This window comes from Scyliorhinus torazame, chromosome 5 (genome assembly GCF_047496885.1).
Source record: "Scyliorhinus torazame isolate Kashiwa2021f chromosome 5, sScyTor2.1, whole genome shotgun sequence".
NCBI classification, from domain to species: Eukaryota; Metazoa; Chordata; class Chondrichthyes; order Carcharhiniformes; family Scyliorhinidae; genus Scyliorhinus; species Scyliorhinus torazame.
The window spans coordinates 165,252,031-165,265,924 of NC_092711.1; the positions used below are offsets into that span (position 1 = coordinate 165,252,031).

The window sequence follows — 13,894 nt, forward strand, 5'->3', positions numbered from 1 at the left end:
TACGTGCGGCTGCGAGCCGGTCAGAGGATCGGTGCTGGGGCCTCGCCCATTTTTCCCACTTAAAACGCCAGATTCTCCAGACAGGCCCAAAATCGGAGTATGTTTCAATTCTCTGTGAATAACTTGCACAGCAAACTCAAGGTAAGATGAAATAAAGAGGTTGGTTTATTTTTACACACACGGGGTGAGACCAACACCCACCCACTTTTGCACTCGTACAATAAACGGGGGATAAGGAAAAAGGAAGAGGGTTCCGGGAATGACCACAATAAAATACAAGTTATGGTTTTCCATGTGTCCAGAATCCAAAGTCTAATGGAAAGTTCCTTCAGAGGGAGGTTTACTGTTGCGGGCGATCCGTCTTTCCAGCAGTGAGACTTCCACGATGGGGGAAGACACGGAGAGTGAGTCAGTCTGGGGGGAACAAGAGCCAATGTTTCAGCCATTTGCAGGTTTTTTAATTTATATTTTTATTGATGTTTTTCCCTTTTAACAAATATCCAACAAAAGCTCAGGATCGGTGCAGCACAGCAGAAATGTCTCAGCAATACAGAAATACAGGAGAGGACAGGAGGACGACAATACAGATGGATCAGTGTAATCATTAAGTTTGGTGCATCCGTATGTACCAATGGATATCCTGGAGAACAAGGGAGAAGAAGAAAAAGCCATGAAAACATGGTGAAACGGTGCACACCTTCTCACGAAGCGAGTGCTCGCATCGACCAGCAGAATCCAGGATAAGATCACGGTGCCAGGTTCAGGCGGGTGTCAGAACACATCTCCCCCAGCTCCAGTCACACCAGAGGCATCAATAACACATCCTTATGTCCCCTTCTCGGGTACAAGACCTGTCTATACCTTTGCAGGAACCAGTCAATGATTTTTCCCCCCAAAAATAACAAATAAATTTCAGGAAAAAATCAACAAGGACACTCGACCTAAAAGGCACAGCACAGAATAATCATTACTCAACACAATTACACAGAGAAGACCAGCAAATATTCACACAATTGGTTCAAATTCTAACCGATGCAGCTTCCAAGAGACTAACAGTAACAGGATAAAAAAAGTACTACCAAAAGCAGAGGATCTCAGGATAACAGGGACCAAGATACAGCCCTGAGCACATGGTCCCCTGACGTACGCCCCTCACCACAAGCCTCATTCGAAACCTCACTCAGCCTCTCAGGACACCCCGGCCAAGAAGGAACCTCCCAAGCAAAAGGGGGCAACAGGAAAGGGACCACAGTACAAGACCTGGCCCGGCCCTGTCCACCCTCGTACACAGGAGTCAGGCAAGCAAGGATAGCCACACTGTGCCAGGACTCACTACAGACCCAACCTCATTCCTCTCTCACCATCATAAATAACTATGTTTATGAAACAAAGTCTAATGTTCTTTATTCACACAACAATAAAGATTCAACATCAGCCCAAAGAACATTGCACCGTGCACCGTCACAAAAAGGATACTCGGGGCAGAGCTGCGTAGCCTCAGTGGCGTCAAAACACTGCCTCCCCACGGGAGACCCTGCTTCAACAAGGAGGGCATTCAGGAAGTCACTATATAATCCCACTTGGAGCAGGGTGCCTATCCCCCCCTCAGCCTCACCCTCAGACCCAATGAGAGCTCAAACATCAATGATCCACAACACTCAAACTCTCACTCAAACCCTCCAACCCACAGGTTACTACCTCCCCAGTGGAACCTATCCCGAGAGGATTGATTAATGATTTGATTGATTTGTTTTATTGTTACGTGCACCGAGGTACAGTGACAAGTATTGTTCTGCGTACAGTCCATACAAATCGTTCCATACATGAAAAACAAAACATAGGACATAGATAAATACACAATGTAAATGCATAGACACAGGCATCGGGTGAAGCATACGGAGTGCAGTACTACTCAGTGGAGAAGGTGTGTGAAGAGATCACTTCAGTCCATAAGAGAGTTATTCAGGAGTCTGGTAACAGCAGGGAAGAAGCTGTTTTTTATCTGGTAGTGCGTGTTCTCAGACTTTTGTATCTCACTGCCTGATAGAAGAGGTTGGAAGACAGAATAACCCGGGTGGGAGAGGTCTTTGATTCTGCTGCCTGCTTTCCCAAGGCAGTGGGAGGTTGTTATAACCTGCCTACTTACCATTGGCTGGGGACTAATGACTATCCCACAATCCTGTGGGAGTATGAGCTTCCCCAATGAGGGGGGGCGGAGAAACCACTAGTAAACTCCTAGTATAAATAAAGCTGGCCAGTTCAGGAACCAGCAGGAAGGAGTATGTAGCAAGGGAAGTTACTGCTACTGTTATGTATATATGTTATAGTAAATAAATGTTATTACTTTGTATCCTTAAAACTCGTGCTGGATTCTTCGTGGCCCTTACAAAAGAGGTGTAGACAGAGTCAATGGATGGGAGGCGAGTCCGTGTGATGGACTGGGCTGTGTTCACGACTCTCTGTAGTTTCTAATGGTCTTGCCCCGAGCAGTTGCCATACCAGGCTGTGGAGGAGAAGCAGAGGAGGAGCAGACCAGGGGCCTCCAAAGGGGACAACTCAGGAAGGGAAACTCACTCCACCACCCAACAGACCCTCCGCCTGACCCAATAAGCAGAGTTACTCCTGCCCTGCCCGAGCCGATCAAGTGACCACTGCCACTCCCAGGCAGCCAAGAGAATATTGAAGACGACAAGTGGAACAAGAATTAACTGACCACACCCAGTTCCTCGTGCTCACTCGTTCCCTTGGTTCTCTCATGTTTTTGGGACGATTTCTGTGAAGACAGACTCACATTGTTTAGTTTCTCTGCCATTTCCTTATTCCCCATTATAAACTCTCCTAACGGACTCACATTGGTCTCTGCTAATCTTTTCCTTTTCACATTCTTATTGGAGCTTTTCCCAGTCGGTATTTACGTTACTCGTCAGTTTGATCCCATATTCTATTTTCTCTTTATCAATTTATTGGTCCTCCTTTGCTGAATTCTAAATCAATCACCAATCCACAGGCGTACGGTTATTTTGGCCTCTTTATGAGCCTCTTCCTTTGATCTAATGGAATCTTTAAATTTTCTCGTTAGCTACAGTTGCATCACTTTTCCTGTGGCTGTTTGTTCCTTAAAGGAGTCTACATTTGATGTCAACATGTAATAATACCTTAAAAATTAGTGATTGCCTGTCTATTGTCATACCTTTTGTTGTAATGTCCCAATCTACCACAGCACAACTTGCCTTTCAAACCTCGACAGTTTTCTTTGTGAAAAACACGTGGGTAAATTAAACAAAGGAACCATGTAACCACCATAGCCCATCTTCATGGCAACGTGGCATGCTTTCAGAGGTTCCAAACAGAAATGGGAACTAAATATCTTCCAACCACTGTTGCTATATTTACTTGCTATAAATATGGCAGCTAATAAGGTTGCCCTTCTTAATCTAGATATGAATAGGATATGCTTTCAGAGTCGCCAGGTAACAAATGATACCGCCACAAGGTTCAACCGGATATCGATCAAAGACCCCAAACAACCAGTTCGTTAGTTCAAGATCAATAATACTTTATTTACACACAAGATTAACTTACACATGCAACATAAACACTACGAGCTAAATTACACCTATCACTATGACAAACTGTACTTAACTTCAGGCATCCGGCTTAGGTCAGAGGAACAGTGGCCTTTGTTCGAACCTGGATCTGCTGGGTCTGGAGAAGTAACTGTGGTTCAGCTAGGCTCATCCGTCTGGTAGCGAGCATTGAACGTGAACTTGCTCCATGTCGAGGTGTTGCAGATGGAGTCAGACGTTGCCGGAGCGCCAGGTCCAAAAGAGACCGAACACATGGCAGTGTCTCTCTTTATCCTTGGGGGGGTTTCGCGCTCTTTTAGGCGGTTCTTAGGTTTGGACCCAATAATTCGGCAGTCCTCGATCACTGCTTTCGATCTGAGCCAATAAAGGGGCGGGTGCTTTGATGGCTGGGCGTGTCCTGAGCGGTCATTGGCCTTGGCTGTTTATGCTTCCTGAGTAAAGGGAGTGGCACCGATGTGTCTGGAATTGTGTGTCTGGAATTGTATCGGATACCCGAGTACCAGTTCCTTTGTCTTAGGGAAATGGGTCATTAGCGTGCAAATCGGCCGGGGGTTTCGATTATGTCTGGTTCTGTTTACAAATATACATTTAGGCTCTGAGCCTGCCTGAATCTTACATTGGCCATATTTCCCTTGAGGCTTTGCATGTTTCCCATGTTTCTTTATACGTGGCCATCCCAGATGGCTACACCACCAAACACCCTTTCACTCTGTGATCCTCGTGAAAGTTGAAGCCAGGAATTCACAACATGGCTCAATGATCATCAGCCCACTGGAGGGAAATTTGTGAGACCAACCAGTCCAGCAGGAAGATACCCTCCGCCCATCCCTATTGATCAACTGTCACAATTAACAAAATGCAGTCCTGGATGCAATTGAGAGCAGACCAGCGGAATCCAACCCCTGTAATCAGTTGTGAACTTGGGGTGTGAGCATGTGCGATGAAACACAAAATCTCTCCTACACTGAGAGCAGATGAACGGCCTCTCCCCAGTGAGAACTCGGCGGTGTCTCCAAAGTTGGGATGGATCACTGAATATCTCACCTACTCAGAGCAGGTGAACGGCCTCTCCCCAGTGAGAACTCAGCGGTGTCTCCATAGTTGGGATGGATCACTGAATATCTCACCTACTCAGAGCAGGTGAACGGCCTCTCCTCAGTGTGAACTCGCTGATGTCTCTGCAGGCTGGATAACTGAGTGAATCCCGTCCCACACCGAGAGCAGGTGAACGGCCTCTCCCCAGTGTGAACTCGCTGATGTCTCTGCAGGCTGGATAACTGAGTGAATCCCGTCCCACACCGAGAGCAGGTGAACGGCCTCTCCCCAGTGTGAACTCGCTGATGTTTCTGCAGGCTGGATAACTCAGTGAATCCCTTCCCACACTGAGAGCAGGTGAACGGCCTCTCCCCAGTGTGAACTCGCTGATGTCGCTGCAGGCTGGATAACTGAGTGAATCTCTTCCCACACCGAGAGCAGGTGAATGGCCTCTCCTCAGTGTGAACTTGCTGGTGTGTCTGCAGGCTGGATAACCAAGTGAATCCCTTCCCACACTGAGAGCAAGTGAACGGCCTCTCCCCAGTGTGAACTTGCAGATGTTTCTGCAGGGCAGATGAACGTTTGAATCCCTTCCCACACTGAGGGCAAGTGAACGGTCTCTCCCCAGTATGAACTCTCTGGTGTGTCCGCAGTTGGGACAACTGAGTGAATCCCTTCCCACACTGAGAGCAGGTGAATGGCTTCTCCCCAGTGTGAACTCTCTGGTGTGCCTGCAGGGTAGATGAACGACTGAATCCCTTCCCACACTGAGAGCAGTATAATGGCCACTCCCCAGTGTGAACTCTCTGGTGTGACTGCAGGATGTATAACCGAGTGAATCTCTTCCCACACTGAGAGCAGGTGAACGGCCTCTCCCCAGTGTGAACTCGCTGGTGTCTCTGCAGGTCAGATAATTGCGTGAATCCTTTTCCACACTGAGAGCAGGTGAATGGCCTTTCCCCAGTGTGAATTCGCCGATGAATTTCCAGCACAGACGGAGCTGTGAATCCCTTCCCACAGTCCTCACATTTCCATGGTTTCTCCATGTTTTGGGTCTCCTCATGTCTGTCCAGTTCGGACAATCAGTTGAGGCTTCGTCCACACACAGAACACGTGTACGGTCTCTCCCCACTGTGAATGGTGCAATGTTTTTTCAGGCTGTGTAACTGGTTAAAGCTCTTTCCACTGTCAGTGCTCTGGAACACTCTCACTCGGGTGTTTTTCCAGTCTCAATGATGTTTAAAATCTTTTGAAGTTGACAGATGAGGCAAACATTTCTCCTTCTAGATTCGAAGGCCAATGATATTCAGGTCCCAAGGAATTGAGGGACTGTCAGATCCAGACGACATGTATTAGATTTCGGTCTGTAATTTGTCCTCTTTGAATCTCCTGTTAAAACAATTTACAAAAGACATCACTGTCAGTGCAGGATAGAAATTCAGAACTATTCTAGTTTCTCTGGAACTTTCTTTTCTCTTGCATTCCGCAACATCTGTAAATCTCCGTCCCACACACTCTCCCTCCATTCTCACTCTGCTGTACCTAATATTCACCCTCCCAATTCTTCTGAAGGTGCTGATTCAGGCTGATTGACAGATCCATGCTCACTGCTTCCTGTCCTGGACACAGGGACCATAACAAATTGGAGCTGCAGTTGGCCATTCGAACCTACTCAATCATTCAATGAGAGCATTGGCCGATCTACCTCAGCACCATTTTCCAACACTATCCCCCATATCCCTCGATAACTTGACTCCCTTGAAACGTTAGCAATCTCTGTCTTGAAAATACTTAATGACCGAGGTTCCACAGTTCTCTGGGGTGGAGAATTCCAAATGCTGACGGGGGAGTGAGGGGAAGATGTGTTTGGTGGTGGAATCATGCTGGAGTTGGCAGAACTGGCGGAGGATGATTTCTTCAATGCGGAGGCTGGCGGGGTGAAAAGTGAGGACAGTGGGGATTCTATCCTGGTTCTGGGAGAGAGGAGCGAGGGGGAGGGCAGAGGTGTGGGAGATGGGTCGGTCACGGTTGAGAGCCCCGTCGACCACAGTGGGTGGGAAGCCACGGTTAAGGAAGAATGAAGACACGTCGGCAGCACCGTTTTGGAAAGTGGCATCATCGGAACAAATGCGACGGAGGTGAAGGAACTGAGAGAATGAGATGAAGTCCTTACAGGATGTGGGATGTGAAGTGCTATAGTCGGCGTAGCTGTGGGAGTCGGTAGGTTTGTGGTGGATATTAGTGGACAGTCTATCTCAGAAATTGAAATAGAAAGGTCAAGGAAGGAAAGGGAAGTGTTGGAGACAGACCATGTGGAGGTGATAGAGGGGTGCAAACCGAAGCAAAATGAATATATTTTTCCAGGCTTTGCAGAACACCTCCGGTCCATCCGCAAGCAGTTCCCAGACCTTCCTGTCACTTGCCATTTCAACTCACCGCCCTGCTCTCAGTCCACATGTCCATCCTTGGCCTGCTGGAATGTTCAGGTGAAGCCCAGCGCAAACTGGAGGAACAGCACCTCATCTTCCGATTAGGCATGTTACACCCTTCTGGACTTAACATTGAGTTCAACAACCTCAGACTCTCCACCACCTTTACCCCATTTTTATCTATCAATTTATTTTTGTTTTTATTTCTTCCATTGATCGTTTTTTCCCTCCCCATTATTTTCCTCCCCTCCCCCCATTCAAATTATTTCAAGTTGCCCTTTACACACTGCTCACCTTTATTCTGACATTCACACATTCTAACCTTTTTATGTACCACTATCAGCCCTTCTTAGCCTTAATTACCACCATTTGCATTCCTTTTATCTTCAGTTCTCGACATCTTTGTCTATATCTCCACCTATTGCTGGCCCTTATCCAGCCCCACCGCTCCATTCCACCCCTCCCCCACTACAGTACAAATCTGACCCCATTTCCAGTTCTCTCTAACTGTCACAAAGAGTCACCCGGACTCGAAACATTAGTTCCCTTTTCTCTCCACAGATGCTGTCAAACCTTCTGAGATTGTCCAGTATTTTCTGTTTTTGTTTAAGATTCCAGCATCCACAGTAATTTGTTTTCATAATAATATATCTAATCTGTACCATGTAAAAACACTAGACATATCTCTGTCCGACATTTATTTACTGTTCCTTTAAATTTTAGCCAACTCTAATAATAATAATCTTTATTGTCACAAGTAGGCTTACATTAACACTGCAATGAAATTATTGTGAAAAGCCCCGAGTCGCCACATTCCGGCGCCTGTTATAGAATTTACAGTGCAGAAGGAGGCCATTCGGCCCATCGAGTCTGCACTGGCTCTTGGAAAGAGCATCCTTCCCAAGGCCACACCTCCACCCTATCCCCATAACCCAGTAACCCCACCCATCACTAAGGGAAATTTTGGACACTAAGGACAATTTAGCATGGCCAATCCACCTAACCCGCACATCTTTGGACTGTGGGAGGAAACCGGAGCACCTGCAGGAAACCCGCATAGACACAGTGAGAACTCTGGGGAAACCAACCCTTTTAATTGTGAACATTAGGAAAGAATGTCAATGTCTTTGAGAGAGAGAGAGAGACCTGGGCCAAGCTTTCCAGAGTCTGCACCCTCCCTGGATTCACTTCCTATCCGTTCAGCTGCTGCAAGTCACCAATTGAAGGTGAGAATGAGAAAAGAAATGGCAAGGGGGAGAAAAGAAAGTGTTTTACTCACAGATGTTGGAGACAGGAAGAGGTTTCAGTCTATGTCATGGTCAATCTTCATTAACACATCTGCCTTCTGATTGGCTGAAGGACCAGAGTCCTTCCAGTCCTTCCACTTTCCCATTGGTCAACACCTCAGCAGGAAGGTCAGGGGGCGGGCTTTCTTCCACACATGCGCAGCTTCCTCTCACCCCTGGACATGCGCAGTACCTGATCACCCGCCAGTGCGGCGGGTAGAGCGGTTTCCCCAGCGCGGCGGATTGTGGGAGTTGCGGCCTACACTGCCCAAATTCTTGGGAATGGGATGAAAAGTGGAGGAGGGGCAGTGACCTCACCCTGACACAAAGTACATGTTGGTAGTCACGGGAATTGATTGTGACGTTCGCCCTTAGCACCTGGGGAGGGCAATAGGTGAGAGTGAAACTGAACCCGAGAGTCAGCATCTTCACGGGAGGGGACTTGGGGAAAAGCAGGAGGACAGAAGGATAAATTAGTGTTAAAATCAATAGTGAGGAGAGCATGGGTGGGGGTCAGACATTTATAGTTTGAGAGGAAGAAGGCTTTTCTGTGACAACTAGAATTGTCAGTTGTGAATTTCTATTCTGTAATCACAGCGATTACTTTTAAAAAAAACATTTTTTTATATAGATTTAGAGTACCCAATTATTTTTTCCCAATTAAGGGATAATTTAGCAAGCCAATCCACCTTCCCTGCACATCTTTTTGGGTTGTGGGGGTGAGACCCACGCAGACACGACGAGAATGTGCAAACTCCACACAGACAGTGACCCAGGGCCGGGAGTGAACCCGGGTCCTCAGCACCGTGAGGCAGCAGTGCTGACCACTATGCCACCCTGATGATGTCAATCCTATCACACCCATTAAAGTCTCTATCAGGTCAGTCTTCAACCTTCTCTTCCCCAGGGGAAATATCCCCAACCTGTTCAATATCTCCTGAAACTTAAACACTCTCAGTTCTGATATCATCCTTGTTAATCTTTCTTGCACATCCCGGAGGCCCTATCTCTGTTTTAAAGGGTATATAATTAATATTTAGATTCGGTTTAATTTGGTTGAAGGTACCTTACTTACTCAGTTCCAAATTGACCCTCTAAAATGCTTCAATTCGAAAGAGGTTTAACAATCAGGCAAGAGAGGACTGTGAAATGTCAATGTCTATTTTTTAAAAGCAGTTTACTGATGAAGTACACGAGTGACGTTCACCACCTCAATTGGGTGACCTGTCCTGGTAGAAGTGTGAATCTTCCTCAGGTTCCTGAACCAACAGTGATTTCCTAAATTCCTGCCCGGGAGCGCTCCCGTGTCTCCACGACTAGAGTCCAACTTACAAAACCCAAAATCACTCACAAATCCCACTTTTACCTCTTGAATTAACATTACAACAGGTCTGATTCAAGATGAGGTAATCAGACAATTGGTCATTATTGTCACTGGGTTAATTTTATTGGATTTAACCATTGATGTAAATTGCTCCTTGGAGCAGAATAATGGGACTGTTCAGGATCTTTCTATTATCTGAGTTTAGACAAGATCATGAACGGTTTACATCGAGTAATTAAAGAGAAACTGTTTCCACTGACAAAAGGATTGTTAACCAGAGAACAAGATTTAAGTTAATTCACATAAAAACCAGTGGGGAAATGAGGAAGATGAAACTTGATCCGGAATGAAATTAAATGAAAATTGCTTATTGTCACAAGTAGGCTTCAAATGAAGTTACTGTGAAAAGCCCCTAGTCGCCACATTCCGGCGCCTGTTCGGGGAGGCTGGTACGGGAATTGAACCGTGCTGCTGGCCTGCCTTGGTCTGCTTCAAAAGCCAGCGATTTAGCCCAGTGTACTAAATCAGCCCAGAATGCACTGCCTGACAGGCTAGTGGAAGCAGATTCAACACAGGGAGTTGGATAATTAGAAAGGGACTAGTTTTCAGGGTTCATGGGGAAAGGGCATGATAGTGGGACGAATTGAGTACTTCTTTCAAAGAGCCAGCACAGGCATGATGGGCCGAATGGCCTCCTGTGCAGTGAGATTCTGTGGTCAAAGATAAATAAATGTGTGTCTGCAATATGTACAGTGATGTCAATAACGCCTGGAATTCTGTTTTCCCAGTTTCAGAGTTGTCTCCCTTTTCTTCCAACAGAAGCAAATGGCTTTCAGTACATTGAGCAGCCCCGATGTCTATTCTCAGCCAGCGTTACACAGCGGGGCAAGGTGTGGATTCTCAGACCAGCGAGTCAAGACAGCCTCTTTAAATGGGCAGTTCCCACAATGTATTCAGTGACCCTGAATAACTGCCCCTCTCAGAGCAACCGCCCCTCTCAGAGCAAATTTCACCTTCTCTGACTACAAGAACTCCATTAGATCCCCCAGCCATGCCGAGGCCCGGGGGGGGGGGGGGGGGGGTGAGGAAGCTGGTCTCCACCTCAACAGGTCCTGTCTGCAGGCAATCAACAAGGCGAAGGCTGAAACATCTGCCCACTCACCCTTCTGCAGCTCCAGCAGGTCTGACACCCGAATATGGCCTCCAGGAGACCCGGCTCCAAATCCACGTGCAGAACCTGAGACATGGTGCTGAAAATTGACACCCAAAATTTGTCCAACTTTGGGCAGGACCAGAACATGTGGACTTGATTGGCTGAACCCCTCCCACACCGCTCACAGCTATCCCCCCACCCCCTTGTACAACCGGCCCATCCTCACCTTCATTACACCCTGTGCACAACTTTCAATTGAATCAACCCCAGCCTCACACACGACATTGAGGTGTTAACCCTCCGCAGCGCCTCACACCATAGTCCTCCCTCCAACACCATCCCAAACTCTTCCTCCCACTTGGCCTTAATCCTTTCCATGGACTCCTTGTCCTCCTCCATAATCCTACCATAGATCGCCAAAACAACCCACCCCCCACTGACAACAACGAGGGGTACGGTGCCAAATTCCGCACTTGCACGGGCCTGCCAGCGACAAGGGGGAAAAGAGATGGAAAGGGGGATAAAAGAAAGTGTTTTACTCAGAGATTTGACAGAGGAGGACGTTTCAGTCTGTGTGAACGTCAATCTTCATTCAGAGGCAGAGGAGCAGCAGCTTCCTGGGGAATCTCTCGGCAGCCATCACCACAAATTCCGCACTCTGATTGGCAGGAAGACCCGTGCCCTTCCGATCTTCCTCGGATTCCCATTGGTCTCTGATGGCGCCAGGATGGGGCGGGAACAAGCCCACGTGGAGCAGGAGCGCCTCCTCCCTCCGGGTCGAGGAGCTGCTGTCCAATCCGCAGCATCGTGTTTCTGTGACCAGTGATATTGCCCCAATAGGAGGCTGAGCTGGGTACGTCCCTCTGAGTCATCCTGACGTCACAATAGAGCTGCCTGAATCAGCTAATAGAAATCATTCTGCTCCACAATGACGTTTCCGGATTCCAGTGCGCAGACCGGCGCGCGGGCGCGGCTGCTCTTGTTCCCACAACACCTCCTCAGGACAAGGTTTCCAGGCAACCGGCTGCGGCCACAGGGAGAAGCCGCTTGGTGATCTCCGCCACTGCGCATGTTCAAGGTAGAGAAGAAGCTGCGCATGTTCAAGGTAGAGGAGAAGCTGCGCATGTTCAAGGTGGAGGAAAATCTGCGCATGTTCAAAGGAGAGGAAAAACTGCCCATGTTCAAGGTAGAGGAAAAGCTGCGCATATACGGAAGTGCCCATCCCTGACCTTTCTCCTCAGGTATTGACCAATGGGACCAGTGGGAGGACCGGAAGGACTCTGGTCCTCCAGTCAATCAGAGCGCGTGCTTTGTGTGAATAAAGATTGAGCTTCACACAGATTGAAATGTCCTCCTGACTCCAACATCTGTAAGTAAAACACTTTCTTTTCTCCCCTTTCCATTTCTTTTCTCATTCTGACTTTCAGTTGGTCACTTCCAGCAACTGAAGGGAAAGGAAGTGAATCCAGGGAGGGTGCAGACTCTGGAAAGGTTGGCCCAAGTCTCTCTCTCTTAGAATCACAGACTACAGCACAGATAAGGCCCTTCGGCCAATCAAGTCATCACCGATGCATGAAAAACACCTGACTTGCCTACCAAATGCCATTTGTCAGAGCGTGGCCCAAAGCCTTGAATGTTATGACATGCCAGGTCATTCAGGTACTTATTAGAAGGATGTGAGGCCTCTTACACCCTCCCAGGCAGTGCATTCGAGACCATGATGTGGAGATGCCAGCGTTGGACTGGGGTAAGCACAGGGTAAGCACAGGATTCCACAAGCTCAGGCCAGATGGTGGGGGTGAATGTAATTAGACATGAATCCAAGGTCCCGGTTGAGGCCGTACTCGTGCGTGTGGAACTTGGCTATCAGTTTCTGCTCAGCGATTCTGCGTTGGAGAAGGTTTACCGTCGATCAGAGGCTGAATGCTCTTGACTGCTGAAATGTTCCCCGACTGGAAGGGAACATTCCTCCCTAGCAGTTGTCGCACAAAGTCGTTTCATCCGTTTTCGCAGCATCTACATGGTCTCGCCAATGTACCACGCCTCGGGACATCCTTTCCTGCAGCGTATGAGGTAGACCATGTTGGCCGAGTCGCATGAGTCTGTACCGCGTGCCTGTTGGGTGGTGTTCCCACGTGTAATGATGGTACCCATGTTGGTGATCTGGCACGTCTTGCACAGGTTGCCATAGCAGGGTTGTGTGGTGTCGTGGTCGCTGTTCTCCTGAAGTACCATGACCACCCTCTGGGTAAACAGGTTTTTTCTCAATTCTCCCCTAATAATAATAATCTTTTATTGTCAGAAGTATGAAGTTACTGTGAAAAGCCCTTAGTCACCACATCCCGGCGCCTGTCCGGGTAAGCTGGTATGGGAATTGAACCCGTGCTGCTGGCTTTGTTCTGCATTACAAACCAGCTGTCTAGCCCGCTGAGCTAAACCAGCCCAAAACCTCCTACTCGTAGAATCTCATAGAACTTACAGTGCAGAAGGAGGCCGTTCGGCCCATCGAGTCTGCACCAGCCCTTGAAAAGAGCACCCTACCCAAGCCCACGCCTCCACCCTATGGCCATAACCCCACTTAACCTTTTTGGACACTAAGGGCAATTTATCACGACCAATCCACCGAACCTGCACATCTTTGGAAGGTGCGAGGAAACCTGAGCACCGGAGGAAACCCACGCACACACTGGGGGAACGTGCAGACTCCGCACAGACAGTGACCCAAGCCGGGAATCGAACCCGGGACCCTGGAGCTGTGAAGCAACTGTGCTACCCACTGTGCTACCGTGTTGCCTCATCTTGAACTTGTGTCCACTCTTCAACTAAGGTGAACAGCTGCTCTCTATCCACCCTGTCCATGCCCCTCATAATCTTGTACACCTTGATCAGGTTGTCCCTCAGTCTTCTCTGATTCACTGAAAACAACCCAAGCCTATCCAACTTCTCTTCATAACTTAACCGTTCCATCCCAGGCAACATCCTGGAGAATGGGCTCTGCACCTCCTCCAGTGCACTTCCATCCTTCCTATATAGTGGCGACCAGAATTGCACACAGTACTCCAGCTGTGGCCTCACCAAAG

The 13,894-nt window shown here is 48.1% G+C and overlaps 2 protein-coding genes across 6 annotated transcripts in view; one reads left to right on the forward strand and one right to left on the reverse strand.

Moving 5' to 3' along the window:
- LOC140420446 (uncharacterized) overlaps positions 1-13,894 on the forward strand; it is a 70,369-nt gene that overhangs the window by 53,817 nt on the left and 2,658 nt on the right. The window contains exon 1 of one of the 5 annotated variants that reach the window (XM_072504447.1): positions 11,774-11,892. The exons of 1 other annotated variant lie outside the window; for it this stretch is intronic. The gene's annotated coding sequence lies outside the window, so the exon portion shown is untranslated. Of the gene's footprint in view, positions 1-11,773; positions 12,184-12,225; positions 12,562-13,894 lie in introns of those variants that run through there. 3 more of the 5 variants (XM_072504446.1, XM_072504445.1, XM_072504448.1) reach the window with 3 other exon arrangements.
- LOC140420447 (uncharacterized) lies at positions 143-11,559 on the reverse strand. The gene is made up of 2 exons (XM_072504451.1): positions 11,354-11,559; positions 143-6,011 (listed from the first exon to the last, which is right to left on the reverse strand). The coding sequence occupies exon 2, from the start codon at positions 5,666-5,668 to the stop codon at positions 4,715-4,717; it is 954 nt and encodes a 317-aa protein (XP_072360552.1). The 5' UTR covers positions 5,669-6,011; positions 11,354-11,559; the 3' UTR covers positions 143-4,714.